This window comes from Panthera onca, chromosome D2 (assembly GCF_046562875.1).
Source record: "Panthera onca isolate mPanOnc1 chromosome D2, mPanOnc1 haplotype 2, whole genome shotgun sequence".
Taxonomy (NCBI): domain Eukaryota; kingdom Metazoa; phylum Chordata; class Mammalia; order Carnivora; family Felidae; genus Panthera; species Panthera onca.
In genome coordinates this window covers 46,111,682-46,129,935 of record NC_138349.1, presented here as the reverse complement: position 1 = coordinate 46,129,935, position 18,254 = coordinate 46,111,682, and the positions used below count along the sequence as shown (strand labels likewise).

The window sequence follows — 18,254 nt, the reverse complement described above, 5'->3', positions numbered from 1 at the left end:
GTGCCTGCTCAGCATGTGTGAGTGTGGTGGAGGTGGGTGCCAGTTAGAAAAAGGAGTGAAGATTCCTAATGAGGACTGATGCAGGGCCTGCTGTGATACCTTTTGTAAGTTCAGTGAGATCTCTATTATCTAGAAAGATTGGGGAAAGGGAGTTTTGCGGATGGTGTTAAAAAAAAAAAAAGGTGCACAGGTGCTTATGTTACGTAGATCTAGGTACATAGATCTACACCGTATATTTATCTAGAGTGCTACATAGTGCTATAAAGAGTGTATGTATACACCTAATTATGTGCTATAGCGAGTATATGATATACGTGACCAACCCTGCTGATCAGTCACCTGTTTGCTCCTGAATCCATACCTTCTCCCTTCTCCTGTTCTCTCCCCATCTCAGGAAGTTACATTTCCCAGGCTGTCTTGACCAATGGCTCCTGAGTGGAGTTGGCCAACAGAAGGCACTAAATTTGAAGGCAGGACTCTATTTCCTATCTCTCTACCAGCTTTTTATTTTCTGTGTCTTTTTTTGTTTCCAGCAGCAGCTAAGTTCATTTAGGGTTCCAGCTCCTGTCTGATAGACCCCGGGGATTCATCTTGGTTTCCTTGACTCAAACTCTTTGTCCCGTCAGCCTGTGGGTAACAGTGATTTCATGCTGTTGCCTATTTCTGTGTTACCTTTTTGTCCTCTGTTTAGCTTTTCACCCATTCTTCACTTGCTCAATCAATTTTCTATTAAATATCCTTATTTTGAATATTTAAAGAGGTTTCTGTTTCCAGATATGCCACCTCTTTCTTTCTCAGTATACTCAATTTTGAGTGAGCATATGAATTGAAAAGTTGGAATATGATAGCACACTATTAAGTCTAAAGTCATATTAAATATCATTGTATTTTCTTTTAGGCTTTTTCAGGTTAGTTAAATTATGCCATTATATAACTGTGGGCAAATCATTAGACTCTTAGTTTCATTTTTATGTGACTAATAAGTATACAATGATAGGTCCTCTCTTCCTCAGAAGATAGTTAATAATGAAATGGAGCACTTTAAAAGTATACATAACATTATCTGAATGGTCAAGACAACATGGAATAATGGAATAAAGAAATAACCACAGTCTCTAGCTTTGGTTTACACTGATGTCAAATCCAATTTCCAACACATGCTTTCCATGTGCCCTGGGACACAGAAATTAATTCTCTCAATTGCAATCTCCTTACCTTTAAAACAGTGGTACCACATCTTTATCAGGCTCATGAGGATTACTTTGCCTAACCTTTGTAAATATCACAGCACTGTGCCCTGAATAGAGGAGATCTTGCAGGAAACTGGATCTCTCTTCATCTTTTATACTACAAGATGTAGAAGTACTTTCTGATAGCACTTTCTTATTGATTTCTTATTCCTAGGGAAAACACATATAGGAATATCAAATATGTCACCCATAGCCGGATTAACAGAATCCCTCTCTTTGCTTGCTTTCTTTCTTTCTTTCTTTCTTTCTTTCTTTCTTTCTTTCGCTTTTCAAAAACAGTCATCATGTTTTATTGATTTCAAGTCACTGCTTACCTGAGTTGTCATTTTAGCTTGCCAAGCACTCCAGTTAAATAATATTCCTTTGAATTCTATTTTGAATTTACTGCCTATGGATATCTACTTAATTTTTGTCAACTTATTTGTCCCAGGTTACATTTTTCTTTGTTTTAATTACAGACCAAGAATCTTATCCATATCACCCTAAGAAAGAATATTTTCCCTTATATGTCTTCTCTAAGCTTACCTATCCATCCTTACTCATGCTTTTATGAGATTATCCTGATTTCCATATGACATTCAGTTTTAGAATATATTTTACTATCCATTCTTGTCCAAGCTGGTGACATTGATATTGCCACCTCCTTTGACCTTGTTTTCTTATCAGAACTCTAACCAGTTGAATTGTGTTGACTGATCTTCAGTAAAATATAAGCTTTCACTGAAAAGACTGTGAAAAGTTTGTTGTTAGGGATGGCATGTGGATTTAGGAATAGTTTTGCTTTTTAAGAGGAAGGTTAAAAAGCAGAAAGAAGGAAAACAGTGTGGAGGTTCCTCAAAAAATTAAAAATAGATCTACCCTATGACCCAGCAATAGCACTGCTAGGAATTTACCCAAGGGATACAGGAGTACTGATGCATAGGGGCACTTGTACCCCAATGTTTATAGCAGCACTTTCAACAATAGCCAAATTATGGAAAGAGCCTAAATGTCCATCAACTGATGAATGGATAAAGAAATTGTGGTTTATATACACAATGGAGTACTACGTGGCAATGAGAAAGAATGAAGTATGGCCCTTTGTAGCAACGTGGATGGAACTGGAGAGTGTGATGCTAAGTGAAATAAGCCATACAGAGAAAGACAGATACCATATGGTTTCACTCTTATGTGGATCCTGAGAAACTTAACAGAACCCCATGGGGGAGGGGAAAGAAAAAAGAAAGAGGTTAGAGTGGGAGAGAGCCAAAGCATAAGAGACTGTTAAAAACTGAGAACAAGCTGAGGGTTGATGGGGGGTGGAAGGGAGGGGAGGGTGGGCGATGGGTATTGAGGAGGGCACCTTTTGGGATGAGCACTGGGTGTTGTATGGAAACCAATTTGACAACAAATTTCACATATTGAAAAAAAAAGAAAAAAAAAGCAGAAAGAAAACTGGATTTAGAAACAGAATCCATGGGCTGTTCTTCCTGTTCTACCTCATATGGCCTTTGATGTTTTAGGCAAGTCCCCATCTTTGTTTTGTAATATGGTCCTCTATAAAATGAGATGGGTATAACAGACTATTTATTATTTATTAATTTAATATTTAATTTTGTTAGATATCTAATGGTTTATTAAATTTTATATAACAAATATATATGTGTATATATATATATTTATTAATATTTTACTTTTTAAGAGAAATTTTAGGTTCATAGCAACACCAAGGTGAAGGCACAGTTATTTCCCATATACTTCTTGCCCCTACACATGCCTAGCCTGCCCTATCAACAACATATCCCACCAGAGTGGTACATGTGTTACAATTGATGAACCTACAGCAACACCTCATAATCACAGAGAGTCCATAGTCTACATTGGGTTCACTCTTGGTGTTGTACATTCTATGAGTTTGGACAAATATATAATGACATGCATCCATCAATCCATCATTATGGTATCAGGAAGAGTATTTTCACTGCCCTAAAACTCCTTTGTGCTCTGCCTGTTCATCTCTCACCCCACAAACCCTGGCAACCACTGATCTTTTTAGTCTCTATAGTTTTTGCCTTTTTCATTGTATCATGTAGCTAGAATTGTACAGTATGTAGCATTATCAGATTGAATGGTGTCACTTAATAATAGGCATTAAGTTTTTTCATGTCTTTTCATGGCTTAATAGCTCATTTCTGTTTAGCCCTGAATATTATTCCATTGCCTGGGGGTACCATGGTTTATTCACCAACTTACCTTCTGAAGAACATCTTGGTATTTCCAGGCTGTATCAGTTATGGATAAAGCTGCTATAAACATCTGTGTGTAAGTTGTTGTGTGGACATGAGTTTTCAACACCTTTTGGTAAATACTAAAAAGCATGATTGCTGGGTTGTATGGTAAGAATATGTTCAGTTTTGTAAGAAACTACTAAACTGTCTTCAGAAGTGGTGGGTACCATTTTGTATTCTCAGTAGCAATGAAAGGGGGTCCCGATTGCTCCACTACTTTGCCAGCATTTGGCATTTTTAGGGTTCTACATTTGGCCATTCTAATAAGTATGTAGTGGTATCTCGTTTTAATTTGCATTTCCCTGATGACATATAATGTGGAGCATCTTTACATATGCTTGTTTGCAATAGGTATATCTTCTTTGGCAAGGTGTCTGTTAAGGTCCTTGGCTCATTTTTTAATTAAGTTGTTTGCTTTCTTATTGTTAGATACTAAGAGTTCTTTGTATAGTTTGGGTAACAGTCCTTTATCAGATGTGTCTTTTACAAATATTTTCTCTCAGTCTGTGCTTATCTTACCATCTCTTCCCATTGTCTTTCATGTTACATCTTTTTGCTTCTAAAATAATACTGTGGTATTGGGAAATTCTTATTACTGAAAATCAAATAAAGATGTTATAACTGGGTCATAAAGAGTCAGTGATGCAAATAACTGGAATCACTTTTAAAATTAAATGATTTGCTGTACTTAAATTACTTCATCATCCAAGGGTGTATTTTTAAAAAAACAAATATACCAATGTGCTTAAAATGAAAAGCCACTAGCCTTGCTCTTATCCTTGCACACCAATTTCCCTACTCCTGAACTTGCATTTCCCTCCCCAAACACATAGGCAAGCTTATTAAGCCATTTTCATGTGGCATTTTCCTAGTTGTTAACTTCAGATCTCTAAATAATATACTAAGCCTCTCTATCTTGATTTATCTGCTTTGGAAATGGTGCTTTGACTATGATAACGGAAATTTAAGTCTTTTAAACCACACCACACCTCCTCTCTCTCTCCTCCCTACCTGGTTCTCTCACTATTCTCAGTTCTCAAAGTTGGTCTTAATGACACATTTAAGTAAATAGAATAGTGTGGTTACGAAATGGGGCTTTTTGTGCAAAATTGAGGTTCACCGAGTCACATAATTCCCCGGTTTCCTCCTAACAGGTTTTCAAACTTAGAGTAACAATTATATTTGACTGAGTATCCATTTAAACCTACAACCCTGTGCCATTTTTTTTTCAAGGCAAGACCTCACTTTCATCCCAGTCTGAGTTTCATGAGGCTTTTAATATGAAATCACTTTCCATTCAGTCCAAAGCTTCCTTGTTGCTGATGAATGTCATACATAATGAAAGATTATATCCATTTATCCTCAGCAGTAAATCATTTATCACACAAGGGAGATATATTATTGTGAATTCTGATCAAAGCTGCCCACTTTCTTTTGCCGGCAGAAATGCTGCACCCTGTTAGTCGATTGTACAATATCCCGGGAGAAGCAGGGAAAATTATGCCATTGAATGAGGTTTCAGCAAACTCTAGGGGTCTCTAAAATGGCTTTTAAAAAAAATCATGTTTCATGTAGAACCTTCCATGATCCAGGCGTGTGAACTGTAAAAAGTCTTTCCTTGCTTTCTCCACTTAATTAAATCAGAAAGCTGTGGGACTTTTTTGCAGCTTGCTCTGTGATGTCTGTAAAAGGGATTTGTGAATGACACTGTGTGGATATTTTGCCCCCTTTCTTAGAGAGACAATAATTATTACCACTTCTTTTTGAAGCATGCTGTGAGTGGTTTTATCAGTTCGTTTGCTAATGAGCTCCCTCTCTCCTTTATAATGCCAATCATAAAGATGGCTTTTAAATAAGATTTATCTCCCACATTTATTTTCTTTTCACTCTTCCTTATCAAGCTGTGTACCGCTTTGCTGCGGGGAATCACCCACACTACATTGGCAGGGAACAAGGCTGGCCTCTTTGATCTCTTGTTGATAACATACTCTCTCACTGTTTCCTTCTGAGAACAGTCCCCCAGGAGTGTCCTGCCTTCTATTTCATTTTGGATTTTAGGTTATAATTGCTCTATGTTACACATGTGTGTTCACTGCTTTTCAAAGGCTGTGGCATGTGGGTGCCTCAACTTTAAAATTATACTGAGTAAGGTGAGATGTAGAATGAAGCAGGAGAATGGGCCCTCTTCCTTCCGCTTCACTTGGGCTGCGGGCCAGCATACCGGTACAGTTTATTCAGAATTGATGCAAAGTAGTAGCTAGGGATTCACACCATCAAGTCACAAGTCTGCATCTAACATTTACAAACAAGGTCACTTCATTTGCTCTTCATCACATTCTTGACGTATTCTCTCAGTGCTTTGACCATTTAAGAGCTAACTATTGAAATTCCTATTTTCCCCTTCTAGACTGTGAGCTCATTGTGTCCCTTGTATAGTTGATAGAAGTAAATGTAAAGTGCCCAGGCTCCTTATCCTTAAAAGAAGAGATTGCTAAATTTATCACATCGCAAGGATACAGTTATAGCAAAATTATCATACATTAATGTTAATCTAGGTGTTCTTGCTGATGGTTCTTACTTCTCTTATGATTCAGAGTCTTTTACTCTCACAGAGTTACAATTGCCAGATCTAGAGACTAAAATACAGGACACCCAGTTCAATTTGAAGTTTGGGTAAAGAATGAATACATTTTTAGTATATGTGTGTCCCAAATATTACATATGTGACACACTTATATAAAACATTGTTGTTTATCCAAAATTCAAAAAGAGGGAGAGAGAAAGGCACTGAGCTCTTTCTCTCCACCGTGTGAGGACACAGTGAGAAGGCAGCCAGCTGCAACCCAATGGGAGAACCCTCACCTGACACAAACCTTGCTGGCACCTTGATCTTGGAGTTCTGCACTCCAGAACTGTGAGAAAATAATTTCTATTGTTTAAGCCACCCCAGTCTGTGATGCTTTATGATGGTTGCCCAAGCTGGCTGATGTAGTAACATTGGAATGTTTTACTCTCTGGCTAAGTTGTATATTTCTTGCTGAACTACGAAAGGACAAAGATGATCATTACCTTTCTTCCATTGACTAGTGTGGACATGTGAATTAATTAGTCTTCTAATTCCAAGCAAGTAGAGACAAGTGAAGGAATCTGCTGATGTTGGACCTTCAACATCAGAGAAAGTCTGTGATTGGCTAACTTCTCAATCTTAAGATACTAAGTGAAAATAATAAAGAAGAATCATGGGGAGTATATGTGACAGTAAATCCCAGTTCGCTCTTGGCTGGGAAATAGCAAAGGCAGTCATGGGAATTTTCAATTAACTAGAGAAGTAGGGGAGAGAGCCTGACTCTCAGCTAATTATAATGTTAAGACTTAAATTATCTGCCTAAATTTTCTGATCATTAGGCATGTTTTTTAAGGAATAAGGGTGACATGTGACTGTGCCTGTGTGTCTGTGCCTATGTGCACATGTGCCCAGACCATGCACTAAATTAAGACAGAGATGAGCACCTGAGACCTCAGAGAGGTCAATCACAGACCTCTGTCACACTTCTGTGTGGCAGAATTGGGGATCATCGTACATCAGAGGACATGCCTCTTCTACCATAAGAGACTACCTCCCTTGAAAACTAGAATCTTACATTTGTCAAAATAGATTTTGTGTTTACTAGGAAATTAGTAATATAGCATTTTCTCAATAAATTTGAATTGATGAAGCAAAACTCTTTCCACCTTCCTCCCATCATGATTACCCCCTAATCCTTTTGTTCTTGAGAAGGGCAGTTAGTATTTCATTGCCTCTAATGTGACAGTGAAATAATGAAGTCTTCCTGCAAGAGGGCCAATATATTACTCCTTTATTTACCTTTTTGGCTTAAAAAGAGATTACGGCTTATTTTAGTTGTGCTAAAAGCAAAGCTAAATTAGGGAGAATAATGTTTTCACCTCACATAGCTGCCTTGAATAAACTGCTGTGCACCCTAACCTATGTAGTACCTTTATGCCATGTCATGTGTGTTAGTTTTGTTAATGAGGTTGTAAGCCTGAAGCTCTTGACCAAATGGGGGCAGAAATCTCTATAAAGGCCAAAACATTCATTCAGAATGAACTCCTCAGCCACTGACTGTCCAAAAGTGAATTGCCATATATCGGAGTAAAACGACTTAATGTCAATGAGTTCCTGTCTCTCTGATAGTGATTTGGCCCATGGAGTATGTGGGTGGCTGCTGGATACATGTATGTATATGTATATATATATATGTATGTGTATATATACATACATATATATGTATGTATGTATGTATTAACTTCTTAGACTTACAATCATTCTTTTCATTTCTGACTTCAGCCTCAAATAGTAACAGAATGCAGCATGGCCCCTGGATTTCAGCAGATGTTTTCAGATTCACTTCTAAAATCATAGCAGTCTTATGATGAAATAATAGGCCTTCATTTACTTTTGAATTCAAACTTTGCTAAAGGGACATTTTAAAAAATAAATCTCTACACTTCCTTAAGATTGCAGTTACAACTTTGTTAGCGAGAAACATCATAGTTGTAAGATGAGTGACATTATAAGCAGCAGTTGCCTCAACCATAGAATTTGTGATAGTTTTGAAAGCTATTGATAACACAATGGAGAATCTTCATGAGTTCAAAGGCAGTTTGCAGTTTAAAAGAATGCAAATCCAAATTCTTCCAGTAACAGTTGAAATGATTTTGAAAACGTTACACCTACAGCCAATCTGTAGGTAATTTTAATTCCAATTGGTTAAGTTAAAGATATTGCTGTCTTAATTAGTACTTCTTTTAAATAAGACCACTTAATTAAATTTTACGTTCAACTACAGGAAGTTTACACATTAATCAGTTTCACAGTATTCTCCATACCCAGACCTAGATCTCAGTTTCAGCAACGAGTGGCAAGGAAAGCAATGTGCTCTAACACCACTAATAACTTTTGAGTCAATAACTCTACGCTGCAGATCCTTATCTAGAAAAGTGTCTGGTCCATCCAACACCCATTTGCATGCAGATGGAGACCTGGTGAAGAATTCTGGCTCCTGTACTCCCCATCTCTTCAATGCTGGGCTATTCACTTGCCCTACTGAAACTCCATTCTCTGTGGTTTTGTTTTGGTTTTGATTTATAACTGAAAACTGAAATCAAGAATTAGTCTGAAATCAAGAGATGTAAATATCATTTTTTTAATAGTAGTGCTTCTAAAGAGTCCCCCCACCTATAGTTGGTGATTTACTTTTAAATTAACATGAAGCTCACGAAGTTTGTCTTTAAATCGAGTGACTAGTTTCTGTGACATGGTTTGCTTAAAAACATTTTTAGGATTGGATAATAACTTACAGATCTAGGTCTTATTTATCATGGCTTTAGTTCCTGACATCTGGGCCATGTTTTCAAATGCTAATCTTGGGAAAGGTAGCTGGGTATAAAACGATTTATGTATCTACCGATTTTCCATGAAGAATGTCAGAAAGTGCCATAGATCAAGTGAGGGCTTTAAAACCATCCCCAGTTGAGTTTGCCTCTAGTTCAAATACTTCCTGGACATGAGATTTTGGGATAAGATACTTAACCATTGGAATCTGTTTCCTCACTTGAAAAGCTTGGATGACAATTTCACATTCAAAGAATATTAAAAAAGCTAACATTTATTGAGTACTTACCATGAACCACAGGTATTATATAATTTATTCTTAATGATAATTCTAGGATAAAGCTACTGTTATTGTTTCCATTTTATAGATGAAGGAAAAGAGGAACAGAAGCCTAAATAGCTAGTAAATAGCTGATCCTGGATTTAAAACCAGGCAATGCTCCAAACCACCCTGCCTCTAAAACGTAAAGTTTAAATGCCTGATGATCTTTCCATTTTCCCCAACCAAAGTCTGACATTGAGGCTGAAGAGAATTGGCAGGAGATAGAGAAGAATACCTAGAGGGTTTGTTCTTTTTTCAAATCAGTGTTTAATAGGCTCCTTAAAATTGGCAGACCTGTATATCACTGACAAAGTGTCTACTTTCCTGTAACATCAAAGAGTAATTGTCAGTTTTTTTTATGAATATAAGTTGATACAGGCAGGAAACAACCCACACAGTTTGCCACCCTTTCTCCTATGAAGTTAATTGATTTCTACTGGTTTAAATTCTATGCCTAAAATCAAGTTTCCAATAAGAAAGCGTGTAAACTCTCTCTAAAATGTATGCAGAGACCAGGCACTATACAGGGATTGAAGCAAACATTTGAACTTGTTTCTGTCCTTTATACATTTCTCTCTGTAGATTATGTCAAATGTGTCTTTGCAGATATGCTAGGTATAAGGTCGCTAGTCATAAAAATGGCCAAAATACATGTGTAGAGTATCAACTATGTGTGCTTGCTCATTTTTCTCTTTCCTGGTATCACTTCCATTTTATTTAGGTTGAAACTAGGAAACAGCTAGGCTATTAAATGATTTGCATAAAGAACATCTCTGCAAATACTAAGCAGAGAAGCAAGACTATAAACTCAACACTGTGAATCATTAAGATAAATAAGAGGAAGACATGTTCTAAAAGACTGTGTATTGGCTGGACCATCCATGTGCATAACCAACACCCTGACAATCAAGACAGAGTAGGAATAGAGAAGAAGGGAGTGAAACAATGATGACACTTTCTATTAATGAGTAAATAACCAGGAAACCAATAGATAAGGACTAAGAGGCTAGTACAGTTCCCTCAAGAGACAGTTTTCAGGTTATTTGCTTTGTTTTATTTTGTTTTGTTGTTCTAACAAATGGAAGAAGGAAAATGGAATCATCATCTGGAAATGTAGGGAGGCCATCAGTCACAAGTGAGAGTTCTTTAATTTTCACTCAGAGTCACTACTACGATTAGCTCTAATATAGGTGTTATTCAAGAAATGGGTTCAAAGAAATAAACTGGCATGGAGTATTGTAAGAGAGGAGATGGGAATGGTCTGAAGTTAGCAGTGCGGGCTGATGGCTATGGTAATCACTTTTAGCTGGCCAAAGGATACCGATTTCTGTGGGAACATCAGCAAGTGATCTGACCATTTAAAAAGTCTCTTTTTTTGAGTCCTTCACATCTAGGCCGTGTGATGTGTTGATCACTTCTTCTTTACTGCACCAGACAAAGCAAGTATTGAAATCCAGCTGACAGTCATGCATGTTGTATTCTCTCATCTTTGCTGGCATTATTCTCTTCTCTTTTGCCGAAAGATAGCTTTCTGAAACTTTTCACTAAAACTGGGCTCTTTCTCCGGGATAATATAGAAGAGGAAACATGAATAGAAAGGATAGCTTGTTATTTTCAGTACAGCTGAACAAGTGGGATGGGGGGCAAGGACCAAGTTGGAAGAATGTTAAATGGAGAAAACAGATGCCTGCATTTGAAACTATACAGTAGGCCCTTTCCCTGTAGACAGGCAAGACCCTGATTTGTGATTTGTCTCTGAGGCTCACGAGCAGAGATACTAGACTCATTCTCCAAGCTCTTCCCCCCCTTCATTGCTCTTTTATCCACAGTTACCCCTAAACACAGTCTCCCTTCATTCTCTCCCCTGCCCTCCCTTACTTTGGACATTGTCTCCTCAACTATGCCCTTCCCTACTTCCTTTTAAATTTGGAAATAAAGCAGACAGCATGATGAAGAACTTAACTGGTTTCAGAAGCATCAGCTCCTTCACCACAGAGTAGATAAACCCAGAATTTATGACTAATTTTTTTTTTCAAGGTAAAATTTCTTAGCTCTTGCAGACTGAGCATGTCTTGTGGTTGTTTCACTGTTGATAATTCTTCTGTTTATGCAACTATTTGTTGACCTTGGCTGTATTTCCTGTCCTGAGCCTATCCCCTGCTCGTATGCCATTCAGTTGTAGAATCAAAACTTACCTGTAAAACCACCAGGGAATATTGGGATTTGTATTATGGTCACTGTGATACAATGTTTCTGAGGGATAAAGAAATTCATAGAAAAGGGACTGGATGAATTGAATGGAGCTTTGAAAGCAATGCAGAGTAGGAAAAAAAGAATATTAACCTCATTAAGAAAATTTTTGGGCTTTTCTAAACACATTTACCATTCAAGATTACACATGTACTTTTAAAATTTTATAAATTCTGTCATGCTATCTCTAGATGAACAAACACCTGTTTATTATATGAATTTCTGTTTTGCTTATACCTATATCCTTTCAAAAGCAAACATCTTAAAAAATGAACAATAACACTTTCATAATCCTCCCCAAACTAACCAAAGCCAAAATAAACACACAGTGATATTTCTTCAAAGAACTGCTTGTTTCACTGTCAGAAATCCCGCCAAACTCAATCTATGTAATAGATGTGCATCTTGACTTTTTTTTTCTTTGCTTTGTATCTTTAATATTGTCCTAAATTCAATCCACTTCATTGGCATTACCTGCTGGCCCATTTGGTCTTTACACTTGGATGGGTCTGAACTTATCAAGGTGACCTATGTGTGATATTTAAATGGAAGTTTTGATTTGTCATTCTTAAAACCCAGCACCAATTAGCAGACACACTGCCTCCTTAACAAAGGAGCAGGACCGGATGTGTATGCAGTCTTACAGCCTCTGGTGGGTTTCATAGCCTGGCTTGGGCTGCTCCAGCCTCATCACACTTTGGCTATCTACAGCACGCAGGTATGAAGGCAGCATGAAGGACCTTGCAGTGCTATTTTCCTGGTACCCCATGAAACCTGAGCACTTCAGAATGGGCTCACACTCATGGAAAATCAGTTTAAGCCTACAGAAATGTCAAACGTCTTTCCATAGTTTCCTTTCTGCACACAAATGGAATAATGCATTGTAAGGAATGAACCCGTTAAAAAGCAAAGCAAAACAAAACAAAACAAAAAAGCACTTTCCCTGAAAAGCAACCATCTCCCTAGGATACCATTTCATATTAAATGAAGATGCAAAGAGTAAAAAAAGTCAAGTGTGCTCAAGGTCTCCCACACATGTTGGAAATAAAACCTCTAAAAAAGTGAATACGCACTGTGGCATACACCTAGCCTGTAACTCACTGTTTATGAGGAAATGAAAATTAAAGCACTATGGTTCCAATAATTCTGAATAAAGACACACTAACAACATTAGGGCGGCTTTCAGAGAACAGGAATTTACTTTTTCATCACAAATGTGCTTCGGTCCTAAGTATTTTCTGACTTTTTACCATTACAGAATGAGTGATTTGTCTGCCCTCTTTCAAGTGCAATAAATGAATTTTAAAAAGTTATGAAAATATGTGGCTGCTTAAACAAATTCTTTCAATAGCCCGTTGGGTATCTGGGGTATCCCTATATCAGGAATCTTTGTTCTTAGTCTAGGAGGAAAATTGCCAAATACACTCCAGAGTGCCAGGCTTAAAAAGGTGCTGAAGAGAGCCTGCCTGATTACCTGACTTCCAATTTGGCTCACAATGAAAGGTAGTAAAATTACCTTGGTGCCTTTCAGTTGCTGCTGCGGCTGCAATAGACCTTATCTAATAGTTTATTACACCCAGAAAACAAAGCATATTCTAAAGAAAAAATTCACTGCTCCAGTCTCTGACTGAATGGTCTCTTTGAATTCTTTTGTCGATTTCATAGATTTCTAACAACCCGAGGATTGTTTTAGAAATCAGATTTTTATGCCAGCAGCACATTTCCTCCTCTGTAAGTAGGACAGATTCATCCCACAAGCAACAATGGATTCTTCCCTGCTTAACTCAAGCATGACAGATTAAGCTTCAAGCAGACCTTGAAATGCCACCTCCCTGATTACAGAGGCAGGTGTTTGGGGTATCGGCCGCATTTCTTCCTTGAACTGCCAGCTGATGAGCCACTGCTGTCTGAGGTGGCCAAGCAACCCCAACTGAGCGAGCTGTGTGAAGACTCCACAGGGGACTGTCAGAGATGAGGTGACATACCTCATTGCGGGTGCTCTCAGACAAATCCCTCGCCCCCAAATTGCACCTGCCTCAGGGAAGTTGCCTTGTACAATGCCTGGCACAGGGCAGGCACCTTGCACATGTTTGTGAATATAAAAGAGAAAAATGAGGAGGGAAAAATACAAGTTTAGAGGAAATGCACATTGAGGTAGATGCCTTTCAGATCTTACCAGATCTAAAATAAATGCTGTTATTTCTGGCTAAGTGGTTAATGATGCTAACTTGAAGAATAGCTATATTAAAAAAAAAGTATAGCTGTTAAAAAAAAAGTAAAATTAGCCAATGAACAAACTAATAAAACACAAGGAAGATAAATGAACAAAAATCTACTGATTTTTAGCCAAATAGCCAAAATCTACTGATAAGATTTGATCATTTATATTAGAAAATGATTTTTTATTAGCAAAATGACCCTTAAAATATGATGCTTCCAAAAGAGCATTTGCAGCCTTTTAGAGACTAGTGTATTGCATAAAGAAAATACCTGCATATGTCTGCATTCAGAATTATAATATGAAGATAACTATTATTCATATAATAATGTGAATTTGCTCTGAAGGCCATCTTAAAATGCTATTCAATTTGCTCCTGAGGTATTCTATCCGAAACTATAAAAGCAAAGCAGTGCTGGGGTTTTTGCAGGTAAATAGACTCTAAAATCCGTGTGTCAGTGTTAGAAGACTGAATCAAACAATCCAAAAGCATGAATGTACTGTTCTCACATTTGTGTAATTGACGGCTATTTTGCTTGTTGAAATCTTCCACAACAACATGCGTATGTTTGTCGTTTATCCCCTTTTCTCAGGTGCAAAGAAGGCTACCAGGGAGTCCGTTGTGATCAATTTCTGCCGAAAACTGATTCCATCTTATCGGATCCAAGTAGGTCAAGCATTTTTCTTCTCTCTCTAACGCAATATGTAGGCAACCCTTACTCTGAGCAACGGTTGCTAACTCAGCTGAAGGCTGTATTTCAGTCGTGTGTCTTGGAAAGCTGCCCAGAGCGGAAGCTGGTGACAGTCATTAACATTCAAAGCTTGTTCAGAACTAACTTGGTCTAAGCCTAGGTCTGGTGTTCTCCCAACACGGGACCTGGTTTCCAGATTCAGCTGCTCCACTGACCTACACTAGGAACCCCAGCAAACCCCTGTTCCCTTAGCTTTCAGGCTCCCACCAACACCCATTACGAAAGCGAGGAAATAGAAACATAACACAGCTCTTTTTTTTTTTTTTTTTTGAGCTCATTATTACCTAAAAGAATGTTATGGAAACTACAGTATCATATTGGTACTTACCCTTTGCTTGAGAATTTGTGATAACATTAAACCTATTAACCTTTACTGTACTTACTAAAGAAACTATGCATATAAAATTATGTAAGATGTGTCCCAACTGTGAAAACCCCATTTTGAGCAACACTATTTGCATATTATGGATTATTGTACTGTTCACAGTTTTTTTTCATTCAGGAAAGAAGACAATTTGCTAGTCATTAGTTTCTGTAAAAAGTAACATTCTAGTCAAATGTGAATGTTTTCGTTTATTCGGAAATAATCTTCTGCTCTTTCAGTGACTACTACAGTTAAATTGCCAGTGTGGAAAGGAGATTTTTACTGAATCAGCAATTTAGTTCCATGAAGATAATGACAGGCACTTCCAAATCACAGACGCAATGTTATGGTTTTCTGAATAACAAACATGCCCAAGACAAACTTCAACAAAATATTGTGTATCGACAACAGACAGGTTGCCTTCCTGTGCGTGTTCACGCCGCTGTATAGTGAACACGTCTAGCCATCTTTCAACATCTTTTCGAAATGCATATTTTCATTCCCCCTGCCCCAAATTTCCACCTACATTTCCTTAGGTAAATGCAAAGTTTTTTAGCAAGGAAAAGTTTTGTTTAACTTAATTTAATTGTGTTTTATCTTGGCAAGACAAGCTACCATGCAATCTTAACTCCTCGCTTCTTTCCAAATTTAGCTCTCCATAAGAAAAGTGAAGGTTTCCTAAAATTTAGCAAGCAAGCAAGCCATGGATTATCTCTGTTCTCTGAGATGTGAGGCTCTGGTGTCTAGGAATTACCGTGAAAGGAGACAGTTACTAGAGTATATTATATTTATTTCATCTTGTGATTTTGCCACTTGTTAAGGTGATGTCTCAAATGTATGGATGTGGTTGGAAACATGGATTTGGAATATTAGAAAGCCCATGGAAGAATGGGCTTGCTGATTTCTTTCTTTCATCTTTTTTTATTTTGTCTGATGTACCTGGTTTCCCTCTGTTTTCCCCTCTTCCTTCTTTCTCTTCTCTTTACTTCCCTTCTGTTCTCCCCTTTCCTTTATTCTATTTCTTCATTATTTTCTTTCTTCCTTTGAGGCTTCTCCCTTTTCCTTCCCTTCCTACCCCCCTTTCCTCCCTCTGTTCCTTCCTTCCTTCCTTCCTTCCTTCCTTCTTTCCTTTTTTTTTCTTTTTTTTACTTTTCTTATATAGCCATGGAATATCTATCTATAGAATAGAGGGCAGGGTATGGTGGTAGGACTTGCATATGGTACAAAATAGGCAAAATAAACTCTCTTTAGACAGTCTAATCAGACCCTTGCCATCCACTTAGGTATCATAGTCCATCTCTGCAAAACTGAGGATGAGGCCCACCATAAGGACTGTGCTCCTCAAAGAAAACTGATCTCATAATCAAAGTCACTAAGTCTGAAAACCTAGTCTTAATATGCGTCAAATATTTAGTGTGGCAGTATTTCTAATAGTGAAAAATGGACACATTCTGAAAACCAACAGCAAAACTTATGTTTAAGTAAAATACCATATGGCATATCCATGATGCTCTATTAAATAACCATTAGGGGGCGTCTGGGTGGCTCAGTCGGTTAAATAGCCAACTCCTGATTTCAGCTCCAGTCATGATCTTATGGTTCCTAAGTTCGAGCCTTAGTGCCTGACAGTGCAGAGCCTGCTTAGGATTCTCTCTCTCCCTATCTCTCTGCCCCTCTGCTGCTCATGCGTGCACTTCCTCTCTCTCTCTCTCTCCCTCTCAAAAAAGGTAAATAAAACTTAAAAAATTAAAATAAATAAATTGTCATTAAAAGGATACCTGTAAGAAATATTCCTATTAGGTGAAACAACAAGATAGAAAATAATTTTTACATGAAATTACAGTAGGAATATCCCTTGGTCCAACGGTAGAAAAAAAAAAAACATATACTGAAATGCTGAAAGGGATTTTAGTATTTGGATTGTAGAAGTATATGATTTTTTTTTTCCTTTTTCTCCTGTTTCCTATAATATGGCATATCATTATGTGAATCAAAACTCCAGAAAGTCTTGAAATAAAAGCTAAAAAATAAAGCGCTGAGAAACCCAATGGATGAGTCCCTGATATACAGTTTAAATGGGAAAAACATTATAACACCATGTATCCATGCATGCCTCCATTTATGTATACAGTCATTGATTCATTCCACAGATATTTTCTGAACATATGCCAAAGGGAGAAAAACACATGCATACATAAGCATGGGCATGATTCTGGTGGAAACACTTACTCCTTTGTGATCTTGACAGATTCGCTTGGCCCCTGAGCCTCAGGCTTATCACCCCAGTAATGGCAATAGTAATTCCTACAGGCACCTATCACTAAGGTTGACAAGAAGTCAGTGCCAGATAAACATTATCCCACTTCCTTGATTCATCATTATAATCATACTAATATGTGTTTAGAGCACACATGTGCCAGTCACTGTGCCAAAGAGCCTTACCTGGCAACTGCTCACATTTTATAGATGAGGAAATTGGGCCTCAGAGATGTTTAATAAACTTGCTCAAGGTCATGCAGGTAGTTAATGCTGGAGTCTACCTTCTGATCCAAATGATTCCGGGGCCTGCGCACGCGACTGCAGGGCTCTTCCCTTCCTCCTCCTCCTTCCTCCAGTTATTTCCACTATGACATTTATCACTCTAAATTTCATTGACTGAAACCCAATGACCTGCAGCCAACATTATTCTAAGGAACAATATTTGCACAATTTTCATATCTTAATGCAGCAACTTGAGCTTCCATAGAGATTTAAATCCCTAATGAAATTTTCTTGTCAAAATTCTTGCTGAAGGATCGTTTAATTTGCTGCACATGATATCCTAGAGTGACTCTGCTCTCAGGAAAAAGGCTTCCCTCCAACTCCCTCCCTCTTTTTTCCTCCTTTCTCCCCTTTCTTCTCTCCCTTCGTCCTTCATCCCCCCCTCCCCATTCTCTGGAGGCATGCTCAATTGTAGCGAAATCCCAGTTAACAGAGGGTTAGAAGCCTCTGACATTTTATTCTTCCCCAGCCAATGCAGACTTTATTGGAAATGTTCATCTTTCCAATTAATTTAAAAAATAAATAAATAAAACCTCAATATAGGTGTATTTGGGGAAATAATGCCAGGATGTCACTATGAGAAGTCTCAATGGCTACTATGACCAGTGTCTGTACCATGATCCCAGGCTGGATCCTCAGACCTGCTATTCCAAAACCTCATTTTTTACCCCCCAAAGAGCCTGTGGTTAACTCCACTCAAGAAGTGTTGTATACACACATGAATCAAACTTATAGAGTGCCTTCATGTCAGTTTTTGAAAAAATATCTTATGCATATAACTATCAGGTAAATCAAACCCTCATACAGATTCAGTGCACAGAAGCCACATTCTGATCACAAAGATGAGTAGTAAGCATGGGTTCAGTAGTAAATGGTAAGAGGAACAGAGTATGGT

The 18,254-nt window shown here is 37.8% G+C and overlaps 1 protein-coding gene and 1 pseudogene across 10 annotated transcripts in view; both read left to right on the top strand.

The window, feature by feature from the left end:
* Positions 1-18,254, top strand: part of NRG3 (neuregulin 3) — a 1,060,434-nt gene that overhangs the window by 808,133 nt on the left and 234,047 nt on the right. For all 10 annotated transcript variants that reach the window (XM_060642319.3, XM_060642320.3, XM_060642318.3 and 7 more), the window contains exon 3: positions 14,296-14,369. In XM_060642319.3, coding sequence (XP_060498302.1) covers positions 14,296-14,369 — 74 coding nt within the window. The remainder of the gene's footprint in view (positions 1-14,295; positions 14,370-18,254) is intronic.
* The window catches only part of LOC132685576 (ruvB-like 1), a 45,515-nt pseudogene continuing 45,475 nt past the window's right edge, over positions 18,215-18,254 (top strand).